The 13011-nt window shown below is 46.8% G+C and overlaps 1 protein-coding gene and 4 non-coding genes across 5 annotated transcripts; all 5 read left to right on the forward strand.

Moving 5' to 3' along the window:
• The first annotated feature begins 13 nt into the window (after positions 1–13).
• On the forward strand, positions 14–5975 carry rps7 (ribosomal protein S7). The gene is made up of 7 exons (XM_056294265.1): positions 14–69; positions 752–837; positions 1042–1113; positions 1454–1597; positions 2586–2650; positions 4537–4687; positions 5866–5975. The coding sequence occupies exons 2-7, from the start codon at positions 763–765 to the stop codon at positions 5941–5943; spliced, it is 585 nt and encodes a 194-aa protein (XP_056150240.1). The 5' UTR covers positions 14–69; positions 752–762; the 3' UTR covers positions 5944–5975.
• LOC130125835 (small nucleolar RNA SNORA73 family) lies at positions 1154–1374 on the forward strand. The gene has a single exon (XR_008811671.1). It is a non-coding gene; the product is annotated as a small nucleolar RNA SNORA73 family (small nucleolar RNA).
• On the forward strand, positions 2208–2428 carry LOC130125837 (small nucleolar RNA SNORA73 family). The gene has a single exon (XR_008811673.1). It is a non-coding gene; the product is annotated as a small nucleolar RNA SNORA73 family (small nucleolar RNA).
• Positions 2908–3124, forward strand: LOC130125838 (small nucleolar RNA SNORA73 family). Its single transcript, XR_008811674.1, has one exon. It is a non-coding gene; the product is annotated as a small nucleolar RNA SNORA73 family (small nucleolar RNA).
• Positions 4793–5013, forward strand: LOC130125836 (small nucleolar RNA SNORA73 family). The gene has a single exon (XR_008811672.1). It is a non-coding gene; the product is annotated as a small nucleolar RNA SNORA73 family (small nucleolar RNA).
• Positions 5976–13011: the final 7036 nt, after the last annotated feature.

The raw sequence follows: 13011 nt of genomic DNA on the forward strand, positions 1-13011 counted from the left end.
AGATCCCCGGCGCGAACTAATGCAACTCTCGCGATGTTCCGGTCTCTTCCTTGGCCGTCGTAGACAGAGGTTGGTCGCGTAATTTCTAACAGGCTGTTTACTCGAAGTCTTAAGATGCTTTAAAAGCGGCACATGATGGCGTTTTTACACCGAAACGCATCCCGGGCTACTGATGCTTTAGATTTTGACGTTTATGACGGCGGATGGTCATCTTATACAACAAAATAACGCGTGTTAAGAGTAGCCAGGTTGAATGAGCACCAATGGAGGGACTGGGTCTGTTTGTAGGCCCCCCATGTGTTGTGTGAGTCTTTTCCAGCAGTACGGTAACCGGATAGAAGGTCGACACTCACGTATTTGATTCTGACCAAAGTGTAGTATTTGGACCTCCAGGGTCACATTTGTGCTACCGATTGCTAACAGGCGTTGAAATCCCAAGCAGTCTTTGGAGGGAGTAGGCTAGGTTAGCCGGCTAATGCTAGCCTGCGTGCGCCGGTTGCTCGCTAACAGTTGGGCCACCCTCTTAAGGATAAACGGTTAACTTGTTGAAAGCGGGGGGTTCTCCTGTTCCGTCTACCCGGAGATGGGTGCTCTTTCCTGGCGGGCGCATGTGCCCACCTGAAGGCGCAAGTGTGCTCAGCTAATGATGGTGTGGTGGAGGAGTTCTTCAGGATGGAGTCGACCTAATGTGTGCACTCGATTTCCGGGACGCTCATTTAACCCACATATCTTTGGTTTTTCCCCCACGTAGAGACAAAGGCCATGTTCAGTACCAGCGCCAAAATTGTGAAGCCCAATGGCGAAAAGCCAGACGAGTTCGAGTCTGGGATCTCTCAGGTAAAGTGGTTCTGCAGATTGGATTTAATTTGGGGGGGGGGGGGTCTGATTCTCCGGAGGCATCTAGGCAGTGTAAATTGGGTTGAAATTCCGTGATATGGTTTATTCCAAGTCATCGCAGTTTTTGGTGCATATTATAAGATGGAGCAAAAGTTTACTTGTGATGTTCTTGTGACCTTTAGATTGACTGTTTGATTCCTGCAGGCTCTCCTCGAGCTGGAGATGAATTCTGACCTGAAGGCTCAGCTTAGGGAGCTGAACATCACAGCAGCAAAGGTAGGATTTTTGAATGTGTTGTCTTGTAAACTAATCACACCCAACGTGGACATCCTGTGAGATGCCTCTCACATGGCTCTGTCCTTGTGGCTTATGGGAGCGTAGCACTTCGCTGTGACGTACAGTCCCGTTCCACGACGTTGGAGAGCAAGCTCAGTCCCCGGTCCTTGGGCTGGTGAGGACGAGCGTCATGTATATTCCTATATCTTCCCAGAGTCTTCCAGGCCATTACTGGGGAGCTAAACCATACAGTGCACAGTTTATCTTCTTTTCACAGATGTGTATATGGTTATATGTTTTTTGCAATTCCATTAATTTTCATTTGTATTATATTTCTCAGGAAATCGAGGTTGGTGGAAACAGGAAAGCCATCATCATCTTCGTGCCCGTTCCTCAGCTGAAGTCCTTCCAGAAGATTCAGGTGCGACTTGTTAGGGAGCTGGAGAAGAAGTTCAGCGGGAAACATGTGGTCTTCATCGCACAGGTGAGAAAGCTGCTGACTTCTAGTTCGGATGGTACAGACTAGCAACTGAAACATTTATATCACAGATGATTACATTTTCCAAATCAATGTGTTAGGTCCACCATCTTGGATCACAACCATAACATATCGCAGTATGAGGTTGATGAGCCTTTCATTCAAATTGACAAATTTATGTCATAAGTCCTGCAAAAATAAGTATGGGTAATAGGTCAGTACATGGTACCGCTTGTTTCATTTTCAAAATTGTTCCATCTTATTTGGACTGGATTATTGCACTGTTTTCACTGTCTTTTTAGTCCACAGTCCTGCCACCCTAAAAAACTTAACATTTCTCTTGTTTGGTAGTGTTTTATGTGGTCCTCTTATTTCACTTGGTGTGACTGGTTAGGTCATTTGTTTTTGAATTGTCTTAACACTAGAACGACCACAACGGTCGTGACTGTTTTGGGTTTTCAAAGTTTAATAACTTTGTGAAAGAAAAAAAAAGATAACAGACCTGCCGCACCCTGAATGCAACTAAAATTGCATATATTTGCATTTAAAATGAGTTTTACATCAATTGCACACAAAAAAAAAAGGTTATGAAAAGATATACCTAAAATGACCATGACCGACGTGGACATCCTGTGAGGTGGCCCTCATACGGCTCTGTCCTTGTGGCATATGGGAGCGTAGCACTTTGCTGTGACGTACAGTCCCTTTCCACGACGTTGGAGAGCATGCTCAGTCCCTGGCTCTTGGGCCAGTGAGGACGGGCGTCATGTATATTCCTACATCTTCCTAGAGTCCTCTGGGCCGTTACTGGGGAGCTAAACCATACAGTGCACATTAATTGCTATTGGTTCATAGGGGCTATTATTTAGCTGCTTCTGTGAGTTGTAAAGGTAAAATGTTCTTTACTTTTATGCTGTTTTCTTGGCCAGGTCTCCTCTGATATCTCAAATCCCACTTTAACTTACTGGTGAAACTGAATGTTTCTGATTTTCAGAGGAGAATACTGCCCAAACCCACCAGGAAAAGTCGCACAAAAAACAAGCAGAAGCGTCCCAGGAGGTGAGTTAAAATCGCAGTTACGGTCTGGACTGGTTATTACATTACAGTCATTTAGCCTACGCTTTTATCCAAAGCGACTTACAATAAGGGCATTTAACGTAGGAAATCAGGAGAACTACTAGTCATCTGAGATCATAAGTGCATCTTCTCCCTAAACAAGCCTCTAAGAGCAGACATCTAAATCTTAAGAACAGACATCTAAACAAGCATCTAAAAGCATCTAAGAGGTTATATGGAATATGTTAAAATGTATGAAACCAATGTAGACATCTTGTTAGTCGGCTCTGTCCTTGTGGCATATGGGGGTGTAGCGCTCTGCTGTGACATGTGGAATGCAGTTCCATTCCACGAAATTGGAGCGCATGCTCAGTCTCCGACTCTCGGGACGATGAGGATGGGAATCATGTATATTCCTCATCTTCCCCAGAGTCCTCTGGGCCGTTACTGGGGCGCTAAACCACACAGTGCACATTTTAAGTAATCGGAGCTTGAAATGACTATAGATAGATACCCAGAAAGTTATGCAGGTAAAGAAATCTGAGCAAATGACTTGAATCCACTGTCATCAATCCCTGATAATACTGTCCAACAGCTTTTCCTCCAAAATGACATGTCCCACTTTGTCCAGAGGTTTATTAGTGAAGCTGTTCTAGCTGTGGACTGGTGGGTTGCTGGTTTTTGGTCATTTGAGTGAACAGTTTAGTTCAGGTTAAGCCACATGACCCTCGAAGCCCAAATATGATCCAAAGCAGATGATTCAAATAACTGCGAGCTGACCCCCCCCCCCCCTAATAAATGTCATACATCGGCGCTGGATAGCTGACCTGAGTGACCTGTGAAACTACTGATTAAAATTATTGTAATTTGACATGGTACACATATTGCATTTTAGGGGAAAATAAGGAAACTGACAAGCTGATGCAAATTTTGACTACGAAAAGCACTGACCTGTAGCCGGCAGTAATCTAAAATCACTTGATGAGAGTGACAAAATATTTAGGTCTTGGATAAGTCATTAGGAGGTCAAAGGGTGAAGACAGTGTTCCAGTGATAGAAATGGATTTTTAAAAAAAACAGCCATGAGAGCAGAAAGCTTTTTGAAATGCTTCACTTCATCCAGCAGGACTTTGGGAGGATTTTGATAGTTAGGTCTTTAATGGAAGAGTATTGTAATCTGTGTTTCCTCCATTGATATTTATGTTCTCTGTGTGTGATGGAGTCAGATTACATAATCCTACCAGTCATCTTTCCCATGGTTGGAGACACTCTCCAGTCTCCGTATACCGTTTGTTGAGATGTTTTGACCGGGTAGGATGAACAGTGGTGCAGCAGCAAACACGTACGTGTTGGAAACAAGACTTCAGACGTGATGCTGATGTGTCCATGGCAACCAGTATGACTGTACAACAGTGTTCCGATATAGTGTGATGTAGTTTGTAATACATCAGACTGTCCGTGTTAGCTTTGGTCTCAGGATCCATTTTTACAAGGGTGGAACTGTTTACTGCTGAGCTGACAGCACACCAGCCACAATGGCTGCTACACCTGCTTTGTAGTCCCGCAACACCTTGTTTGTGGTCCTGCTACACCTGGTTTGTAGTCCCAGAACATCAGAGCCAACAGGTCTGTTTCTCTCTGCCTCCTACATCCACTATATCACAACACTGTTGTACTGGAAGACTGGCTGTCCAACAACATCACCACCTTTCAGATGGAGGAAATGGCAAAACCAAAATCACAGTTTTCAGCTTTAATGCTGACGTGAAAATCCAGTTAAAGGATTTGGATCATTTACTGGGGAGGATGGGTAATTTCTAAAGAGCTTTGGTGCTGGGTGCTCATGTTTTGTACAGTGTGTTAATGTGTGTGTGTTTGTTATCTCTCAGCCGTACTCTGACTGCGGTCCACGATGCTATCTTGGAGGACCTGGTGTTCCCCAGTGAGATTGTGGGTAAGAGGATCAGGGTCAAATTGGACAGCAGTCGGCTCATCAAGGTCCACCTGGACAAAGCTCAGCAGAACAACGTTGAACACAAAGTGAGTAGACCAGCAGGTGGTGCTGTGGCTGTTAATCTGGTACATGGTAAAAGACATGAAAGCATCTTAAAGGGAATTATTCGACTGTCTGTAAATTAATCTGACCCGACGTGGACATCCTGTGAGGTGGCCCTCATACGGCTCTGTCCTTGTGGCATATGGGAGCGTAGCACTTTGCTGTGACGTACAGTCCCGTTCCACGACGTCGGAGAGCATGCTCAGTCCCTGGCTCTCGGGCCAGTGAGGACAGGCGTCATGTATATTCCTACATCTTCCCAGAGTCCTCCGGGCCATTACTGGGGGGCTAAACCATACAGTGCACATTGTTGTCAGTTTCATTTTCCTTCTGTCACGGTACCATGAAATACTGAACCAGTCTGAAATCTTGTTGAACAGAACTAACTTGAGCAACCACATAAGAATGAATGCCATTAGGCGTCCAGGTAGCGTAGCGGTCTATTCCGTTGCCTACCAACACGGGGATCACTGGTTCAAATCCCTGTGTTACCTCCGGCTTGGTCGGGCATCTCTACAGACACAACTGACCGTGTCTGCGGGTGGGAAGCCTGATGTGGGTATGTGTCCTGATTGCTGCACTAGCGCCTCCTCTGGTCGGTTGGGGCGCCTGTTCAGGGGAACTGGGGGGAATAGCGTGATCCTCCCACACGCTATGTCCCCCTGGTGAAACTCCTCACTGTCAGGTGAAAAGAAGCGGCTGGTGACTCCACATGTATTGGAGGAGGCATGTGGTAGTCTGCAGCCCTCCCCACATCGGCAGAGGGGGTGCAGCAGCGACAGGGACGGCTTGGAAGAGTGGGGTAATTGGCCAAGTACAACTGGGGAGAAAAGGGGGAAAACAAAAAAAGATCGAAAGCCATTTGGTCGGCAGTGTTAATGTTTAAGAAGCACTACTTCATGGCTGGCTTTTAATGACCTTGTCGGCGGTAAGAGAAACGAGCTGTGCAGAGAATGAATGTTGGGGTTCCTGCCGTTAGAGGAGCGAACTCCCTAGAAGAATAATGAACCAGTCCCCGCAGCATTCACTAGGTTCGGGCTGGTGTCTTCTCTGGGATCCAGTCTCCGTAGTCAGGGGTGAACTGCCGTTTTCCTTTCAGTGTAAGAATTGCCTGTCCACGAACACTAGGTGTGTGACGACTGAAGTTATTTTCTCTTTTCAGGTCGAGACCTTCTCCGGCGTCTACAAGAAGCTCACAGGCAAAGACGTCGTGTTTGAATTCCCAGAATTCCAGCTGTAAAGTGCGGATGACAAAATAAATTTGTGACTGTCTGTGTGTAGTCTGGTTTTCCTGCTCTGTGGGGACTCGACGCCTCCAACGATTTAACACGTTTGACCTGTGGTCACAATAGTAGTCATGGTGTGTAGAACAGATTATGGAAGGTAGTGTGACGTCACATGGTGTCTGCAGGCTGCGGTACTGCTGGCTCTGGTCTGGGTGCAGATCTGATCGTCCACTGTCGGGGTATCCCCTCTCAACAAGGCAGAAAGACAAGACATGCACACTTGTCCTCTACACTTGTCAGACATTTTTAATGATGACGTTTGGGTGTCCAGACCTCCTTCAGGTGATTTTATTCAAAATAACCTGAGTTGATACCAACGCTTTCACACGGAAACCCGGCAGTGGTGAAATGTACAGCACATCAGTCCCAGACCGTTCCCGGGTGAAGCTCACGGAATACACACCTGAGTACTTCACACACTGGCAGCTGTAGTGCAGTACTACTGCTGCTTTAAGTCCAACTATACCTGATGTGTCGGTGAAGCGGAAGGCTGTAGCATCTCTGGACCCGTTAGCGTTGCCACCAGCTGCACCGTGGTTAATATCAGTAATACAAAAACGAAACCGCTTATGTCTCACAACTACCCGGTTATTGAAGCGCGATAAATGATAATGGTGGTGCAAAGACATTTACGGCCAGCGACCTGCAAAGTTAGGTGTGCAGTTAGTTAGTAGGTGTTGGAGCAAAATACACAGAAGGGTGAAGCAGTTCACCTGGACACACCATTTATTCATTTGTTGGAAACCAGTGCTCCATACATGTTGGACACAAAGAACAGATCAGTGTTACACAACATTTCCCCCCCTTCTTTTTATTTTGGTGTGTTGTTCCATCCCACCACCCATCCCAAATTCTTAAAACGGGGAAGAAGAAAAAGAATGCACATATCTGGACACAACATGTACTGACTTCAATGTTTCATCATCATCTAAGTGACCTCTTCAGTCTCACCTGACTGCAGGTGGCCCACCCTTAACACAATGGCGTGATGACCCCAACCAGCGACCAGTTTCATAACTATGGGCGTGACCGTTAGCTAGAGTTACACTGGCCATGTGTGCTGTTCACAGAGGGTTGGGGACTGTTCCAGCCACAGCATGGTAAGATGGTGACAGATGTACTCTTGCCCCCCCCCCCCCCCCCCACATAGCTGGCCTCTTTGACTCCCCGTTCAAACCAGTGTTCCTCCAAGGATGTGCACATCCCCACCCCGGAAAGAGTGGCCCCTGGCCTGTAGGTGGGTGTAGACACCTCCGTGACGTCGCCCCCTCGTGTAATCAGAACATGAATAAAAATATCAAGTCGTGGTGCAGCGTTTGTGCTCAGGCTGGACGGTTTGGAGACAAAGCAAGAGAGACAAGATTGAGATGGTGTGGACATGTGTGGAGGAGAGATACTGGGTATACTGGGGGGAGGATGCTGAATATGGAGCTGCCAGGGAAGAGAAGAGGAAGGCCAAAGAGGAGGTTTATGGATGTGGTGAGGGAGGACATGCAGGTGGCTGGTGTGACAGAGGAAGATGCAGAGGACAGGAAGAGATGGAAATGGATGATCCGCTGTGGCGCCCCCTACCGGGAGCAGCTGAAAGTAGTGGTAGTAGAAGAAGTAGTAGTAGTGGTGGTGGTGGTAGTAGTAGTAGTCATAGTAGTAGTGGTGGTGGTAGTAGTAGTGGTGGTGGTGGTGGTAGTAGTACTAGTAGTGGTAGTGGTGGTGGTAGTAGTACTAGTGGTGGTGGTGGCAGTAGTAGTACTAGTAGTGGTAGTTGTAGTAGTAGTAGTAGTGGTGGTAGTAGTAGTAGTACTAGTAGTGGTGGTAGTTGTAGTACTAGTAGTGGTAGTAGTAGTACTAGTGGTGGTGGTGGTAGTACTAGTAGTGGTGGTGGTAGTAGTAGTACTATTACTGGTAGTAATAGTAGTACTAGTAGTGGTAGTAGTAGTAGTGGTGGTGGTGGTAGTAGTAGTAGTAGTACTAGTAGTGGTAGTAGTGCAGCGTTTGTGCTGTAAAAACTACTGTTTGTGCTGTAATGGATTTTTGTTTTTTTTCAATGTTCTCCCTTTTTCTCCCCAATTGAATCTGGCCAATTACCCCGCTCTTTTTGAGCCGCCCCGGTCGCTGCTCCGCCCCCTCTCCGCCGATCCGGGGGGCGCCCCGACCGACCAGAGGAGGCGCTAGTGCAGCGACCAGGACAAATACCCACATCCGACTTCCCACCCGCAGACACGGCCAAATTGTGTCTGTAGGGACGCCCGACCAAGCCGGGGGTAACACGGGGATTCGAACCGCCGATCCCCGAGTTGGTAAGCGACGGAATAGACCGCTACGCCACCCGGGTGCCGATTCGGAGATATTAAACGTTACATTTTATAGGCCGTGACGTCACTCTGCATCACATTATCGTTCAAAACTGGTCTCGTTCGTTTGCGCTCGATTTGTGACCATTTTTGCAAATTGAAGAAATATGAAGCTGTTTTCCCCCGGCTGACCACGCAACCCAAGCCACTTGAATTGTTAAATTATCATTTGAACGGTGTGTTGTTTTCCATGTCATGTTTATTCGAAGAGAGGAGCAGACACAGCAGTTCCTCGGGGGAACAGGAGACGGAGGGTGGGTGATGTGGTAACCTCACAGCAACAGCAGTACAAAGTAAAAAATCAATGTAGGAAAATAGCTGCAAAATCCAGAGGCTTTAGGCGCGGTCACCTTTTGTTTTGCCTCCTAGGCAAGGTTTACCGGGCACGGCCACCTGGGAGGAGACCCCGGGGTAGACCCAGAACTCGCTGGAGGGACTACATGTCCAATCTGGCCTGGGAACGCCTTGGGATCCCCCAGGAGGATCTGGAGGGACTACATGTCCAATCTGGTCTGGGATCGCCTTGGGATCCCCCAGGAGGATCTGGAGGGACTACATGTCCAATCTGGCCTGGGAACGCCTTGGGATCCCCCAGAACTCGCTGGAGGGACTACATGTCCAATCTGGCCTGGGAATGCCTTGGGATCCCCCAGGAGGAGCTGGAGGGACTACATGTCCAATCTGGCCTGGGATCGCCTTGGGATCCCCCAGAATTCGCTGGAGGGACTACATGTCCAATCTGGCCTGGGAACGCCTTGGGATCCCCCAGGAGGAGCTGGAGGGACTACATGTCCAATCTGGCCTGGGAACGCCTTGGGATCCCCCAGAACTCGCTGGAGGGACTACATGTCCAATCTGGCCTGGGAATGCCTTGGGATCCCCCAGGAGGAGCTGGAGGGACTACATGTCCAATCTGGCCTGGGATCGCCTTGGGATCCCCCAGAATTCGCTGGAGGGACTACATGTCCAATCTGGCCTGGGAACGCCTTGGGATCCCCCAGAACTCGCTGGAGGGACTACATGTCCAATCTGGCCTGGGAACGCCTTGGGATCCCCCAGAACTCGCTGGAGGGACTACATGTCCAATCTGGCCTGGGATCGCCTTGGGATCCCCCAGAACTCGCTGGAGGGACTACATGTCCAATCTGGCCTGGGATCGCCTTGGGATCCCCCAGGAGGAGCTGGAGGATGTTGTTGGGGATGTCTGGAGTGGCCTACTTAGCTTGCTGCCACCGCGACCCGACCCCAGAGAAGCGGCTGGAGATGAGATGAGATGAGAACTTGAGGTAAACGGAGTACTCAACTCGATGCGCATCACAGTACGCATCAACGTATACATGCTTCAGTAACACAAAGTAGTGCCATACAATTATACAGTACATAACAACTCTTCCCTTCCAGCACTGATGTCCATAAACACAACCCGAAAGTGCAAACGAGTATTTCAGCTGCGCCTTAAGGTGACAAACAAACTATAACACAAATATGGCACAATCCCAACAGTTATTTAACTTTTCTTTTTTTCTTCTTCTTCTAATGAACCGAAGTCTTTCTGGAGGTTTCCTAACTCTCACAGGGTAATGCGGGGCAAGCCTTGGAGCAGGGGTACTAACAGAGCCCTGACTCACAGGCCCAACAGTCTCTGGGGCACCAACACCCTCAGTACCACTGGTAATGTCTTGTGTCGTGGCGTCAACCACCCGACTGTGAGACTCAGGCATGTCAGTGCTTTCGGATGGAGTGATCCTCTCGGGGTCGTTCTGAATTTTGGCTTCCCGAGTTGCTGCGTTCAGCAGGTGACCTACATGTCTGCGCCGGACCATGTCAGGGCCCACATTCACAGTGTAGGTCAATGGTCCAGGCTGCGAAGCAATCGTACCAGGCGGCCATTTGTGAGCACTGTTGCGATAGTCTCTAGCCAGCACGGTTTGCCCAGCGTGGAAGGTGCGGACACTGCTGTTTCTGACGTTGGCACATCTTTATCGGCGTGCGTAAGAAGGTCATCGGACACTCTCAGTAATGCAGTCTCAGTATTGCACTTGTGATGAAAGCCAGATTGAAACTTACCGAAAACGTTATGACCCTCTATTTGTCTATAATTCTCTGCCCTTGCCAGATCAAGAGAGGGGTTTTTTTGAGGAAGGGCTGAACACAGGCCATCTTAAGATCGTCAGGTACGGACCCCGATGTGAGTGAGTAGTTGATGATGGAGAGTATGCTGGGACCTTACAGTGCTGTGATCGCAAACATCCCCCAGTCCCCTGTGAATAGCACACATGGCCATTGTATCTCTAGTTAATGGTCACGCCAGTTTGCATGTGAAACTGATTGTTGTTTTTGATCATTATGCCACTGTGTTGTTTATAAGGGTGGGGACACCTGCAGTCAGTTGAGACTGAAGAGGTCACTTAGATGACGATGAAACGCTTCTGTCAGTAAATGTGGCGTCCAGATGAACTGATTCACCTTTCTGTGTGTTAGAACAAAATATCACAAAACAAAGGAGAGTCAGAATTAAGATCACTGATCAAGTACAGAGAGTCGGCAAAGGACATGACAGTCAACATAGTACCACAGTACACACTGATACACATGGTACACAGACAACTGTACCTCTAACAGTACTAACATAGTACCACAGTACACACTGATACACATGGTACACAGACAACAGTACCTCTAACAGACTGACATAGTTCCACAGTACATACTGATACACATGGTACACAGACAACAGTACCTCTAACAGTACTAATATAGTACCAGAGTACACACTGATACACATGGTACACAGACAACAGTACCTCTAACAGTACTAACATAGTACCACAGTACATACTGATACACATGGTACACAGACACCGTACCTGTAACAGACTAACATAGTACCAGAGTACACACTGATACACATGGTACACAGACAACAGTACCTGTAACAGACTAACATAGTACCACAGTACACATTGATACACATGGTACACAGACAACAGTACCTCTAACAGACTGACATAGTATCACAGTACATACTGATACACATGGTACACAGACAACAGTACCTCTAACAGACTGACATAGTTCCATAGTACACATTGATACACATGGTATACAGACAACAGTACCTCTAACAGACTGACATAGTACCACAGTACATACTGATACACATGGTACACAGACAACAGTACCTCTAACAGACTGACATAGTTCCACAGTACACATTGATACACATGGTACACAGACAACAGGACCTCTAACAGACTAACATAGTACCACAGTACACATTGATACACATGGTACACAGACAACAGTACCTCTAACAGACTGACATAGTATCACAGTACATACTGATACACATGGTACACAGACAACAGTACCTCTAACAGTACTAATATAGTACCACAGTACACACTGATACACATGGTACACAGACAACAGTACCTCTAACAGTACTAACATAGTACCAGAGTACATACTGATACACATGGTACACAGCCACCGTACCTGTAACAGACTAACATAGTACCAGAGTACACACTGATACACATGGTACACAGACAACAGTACCTGTAACAGACTAACATAGTACCACAGTACACATTGATACACATGGTACACAGACAACAGTACCTCTAACAGACTGACATAGTATCACAGTACATACTGATACACATGGTACACAGACACCGTACCTGTAACAGACTAACATAGTACCAGAGTACACTCTGATACACATGGTACACAGACAACAGTACCTGTAACAGACTAACATAGTACCACAGTACACATTGATACACATGGTACACAGACAACAGTACCTGTAACAGACTAACATAGTACCACAGTACACATTGATACACATGGTACACAGACAACAGTACCTCTAACAGACTGACATAGTATCACAGTACATACTGATACACATGGTACACAGACAACAGTACCTCTAACAGACTGACATAGTTCCACAGTACACATTGATACACATGGTACACAGACAACAGTACCTCTAACAGACTGACATAGTTCCACAGTACACATTGATACACATGGTACACAGACAACAGTACCTCTAACAGACTAACATAGTACCAGAGTACACACTGATACACATGGTACACAGACAACTGTACCTCTAACAGTACTAATATAGTACCACAGTACACACTGATACACATGGTACACAGACACTGTACCTGTAACAGACTAACATAGTACCAGAGTACACACTGATACACATGGTACACAGACAACAGTACCTCTAACAGACTAACATAGTACCACAGTACATACTGATACACATGGTACACAGACAACTGTACCTCTAACAGACTAACATAGTACCACAGTACACACTGATACACATGGTACACAGACAACAGTACCTCTAACAGTACTAACATAGTACCACAGTACATACTGATACACATGGTACACAGACAACTGTACCTCTAACAGTACTAACATAGTACCACAGTTCACACATACTGTGCAAGAGGACAGAGTATACATATTACTACACACACACACACACACACACACACACATATATATATATATATATATATATATATACACGGAACACTATATATGTACTTTATATTACATTCATAATTGTTTCACTGTGAATTGAACTGAGAGCCTGTGGTGTGACAGTGTAGTTTAACACAGTGTGTT

This window comes from Lampris incognitus, chromosome 15 (genome assembly GCF_029633865.1).
Source record: "Lampris incognitus isolate fLamInc1 chromosome 15, fLamInc1.hap2, whole genome shotgun sequence".
Classification (NCBI taxonomy): Eukaryota; Metazoa; Chordata; class Actinopteri; order Lampriformes; family Lampridae; genus Lampris; species Lampris incognitus.

Bases quoted from the DNA above. Each gene is read 5' to 3' on its own strand.
- rps7 (XM_056294265.1), top strand. From the start codon at position 763: ATGTTCAGTACCAGCGCCAAAATTGTGAAGCCCAATGGCGAAAAGCCA. The intron at 1,114-1,453 runs GTAGGATTTTTG...TATATTTCTCAG, and splicing joins TGAACATCACAGCAGCAAAG to GAAATCGAGGTTGGTGGAAA. The intron at 2,651-4,536 runs GTGAGTTAAAAT...GTTATCTCTCAG, and splicing joins AAGCAGAAGCGTCCCAGGAG to CCGTACTCTGACTGCGGTCC.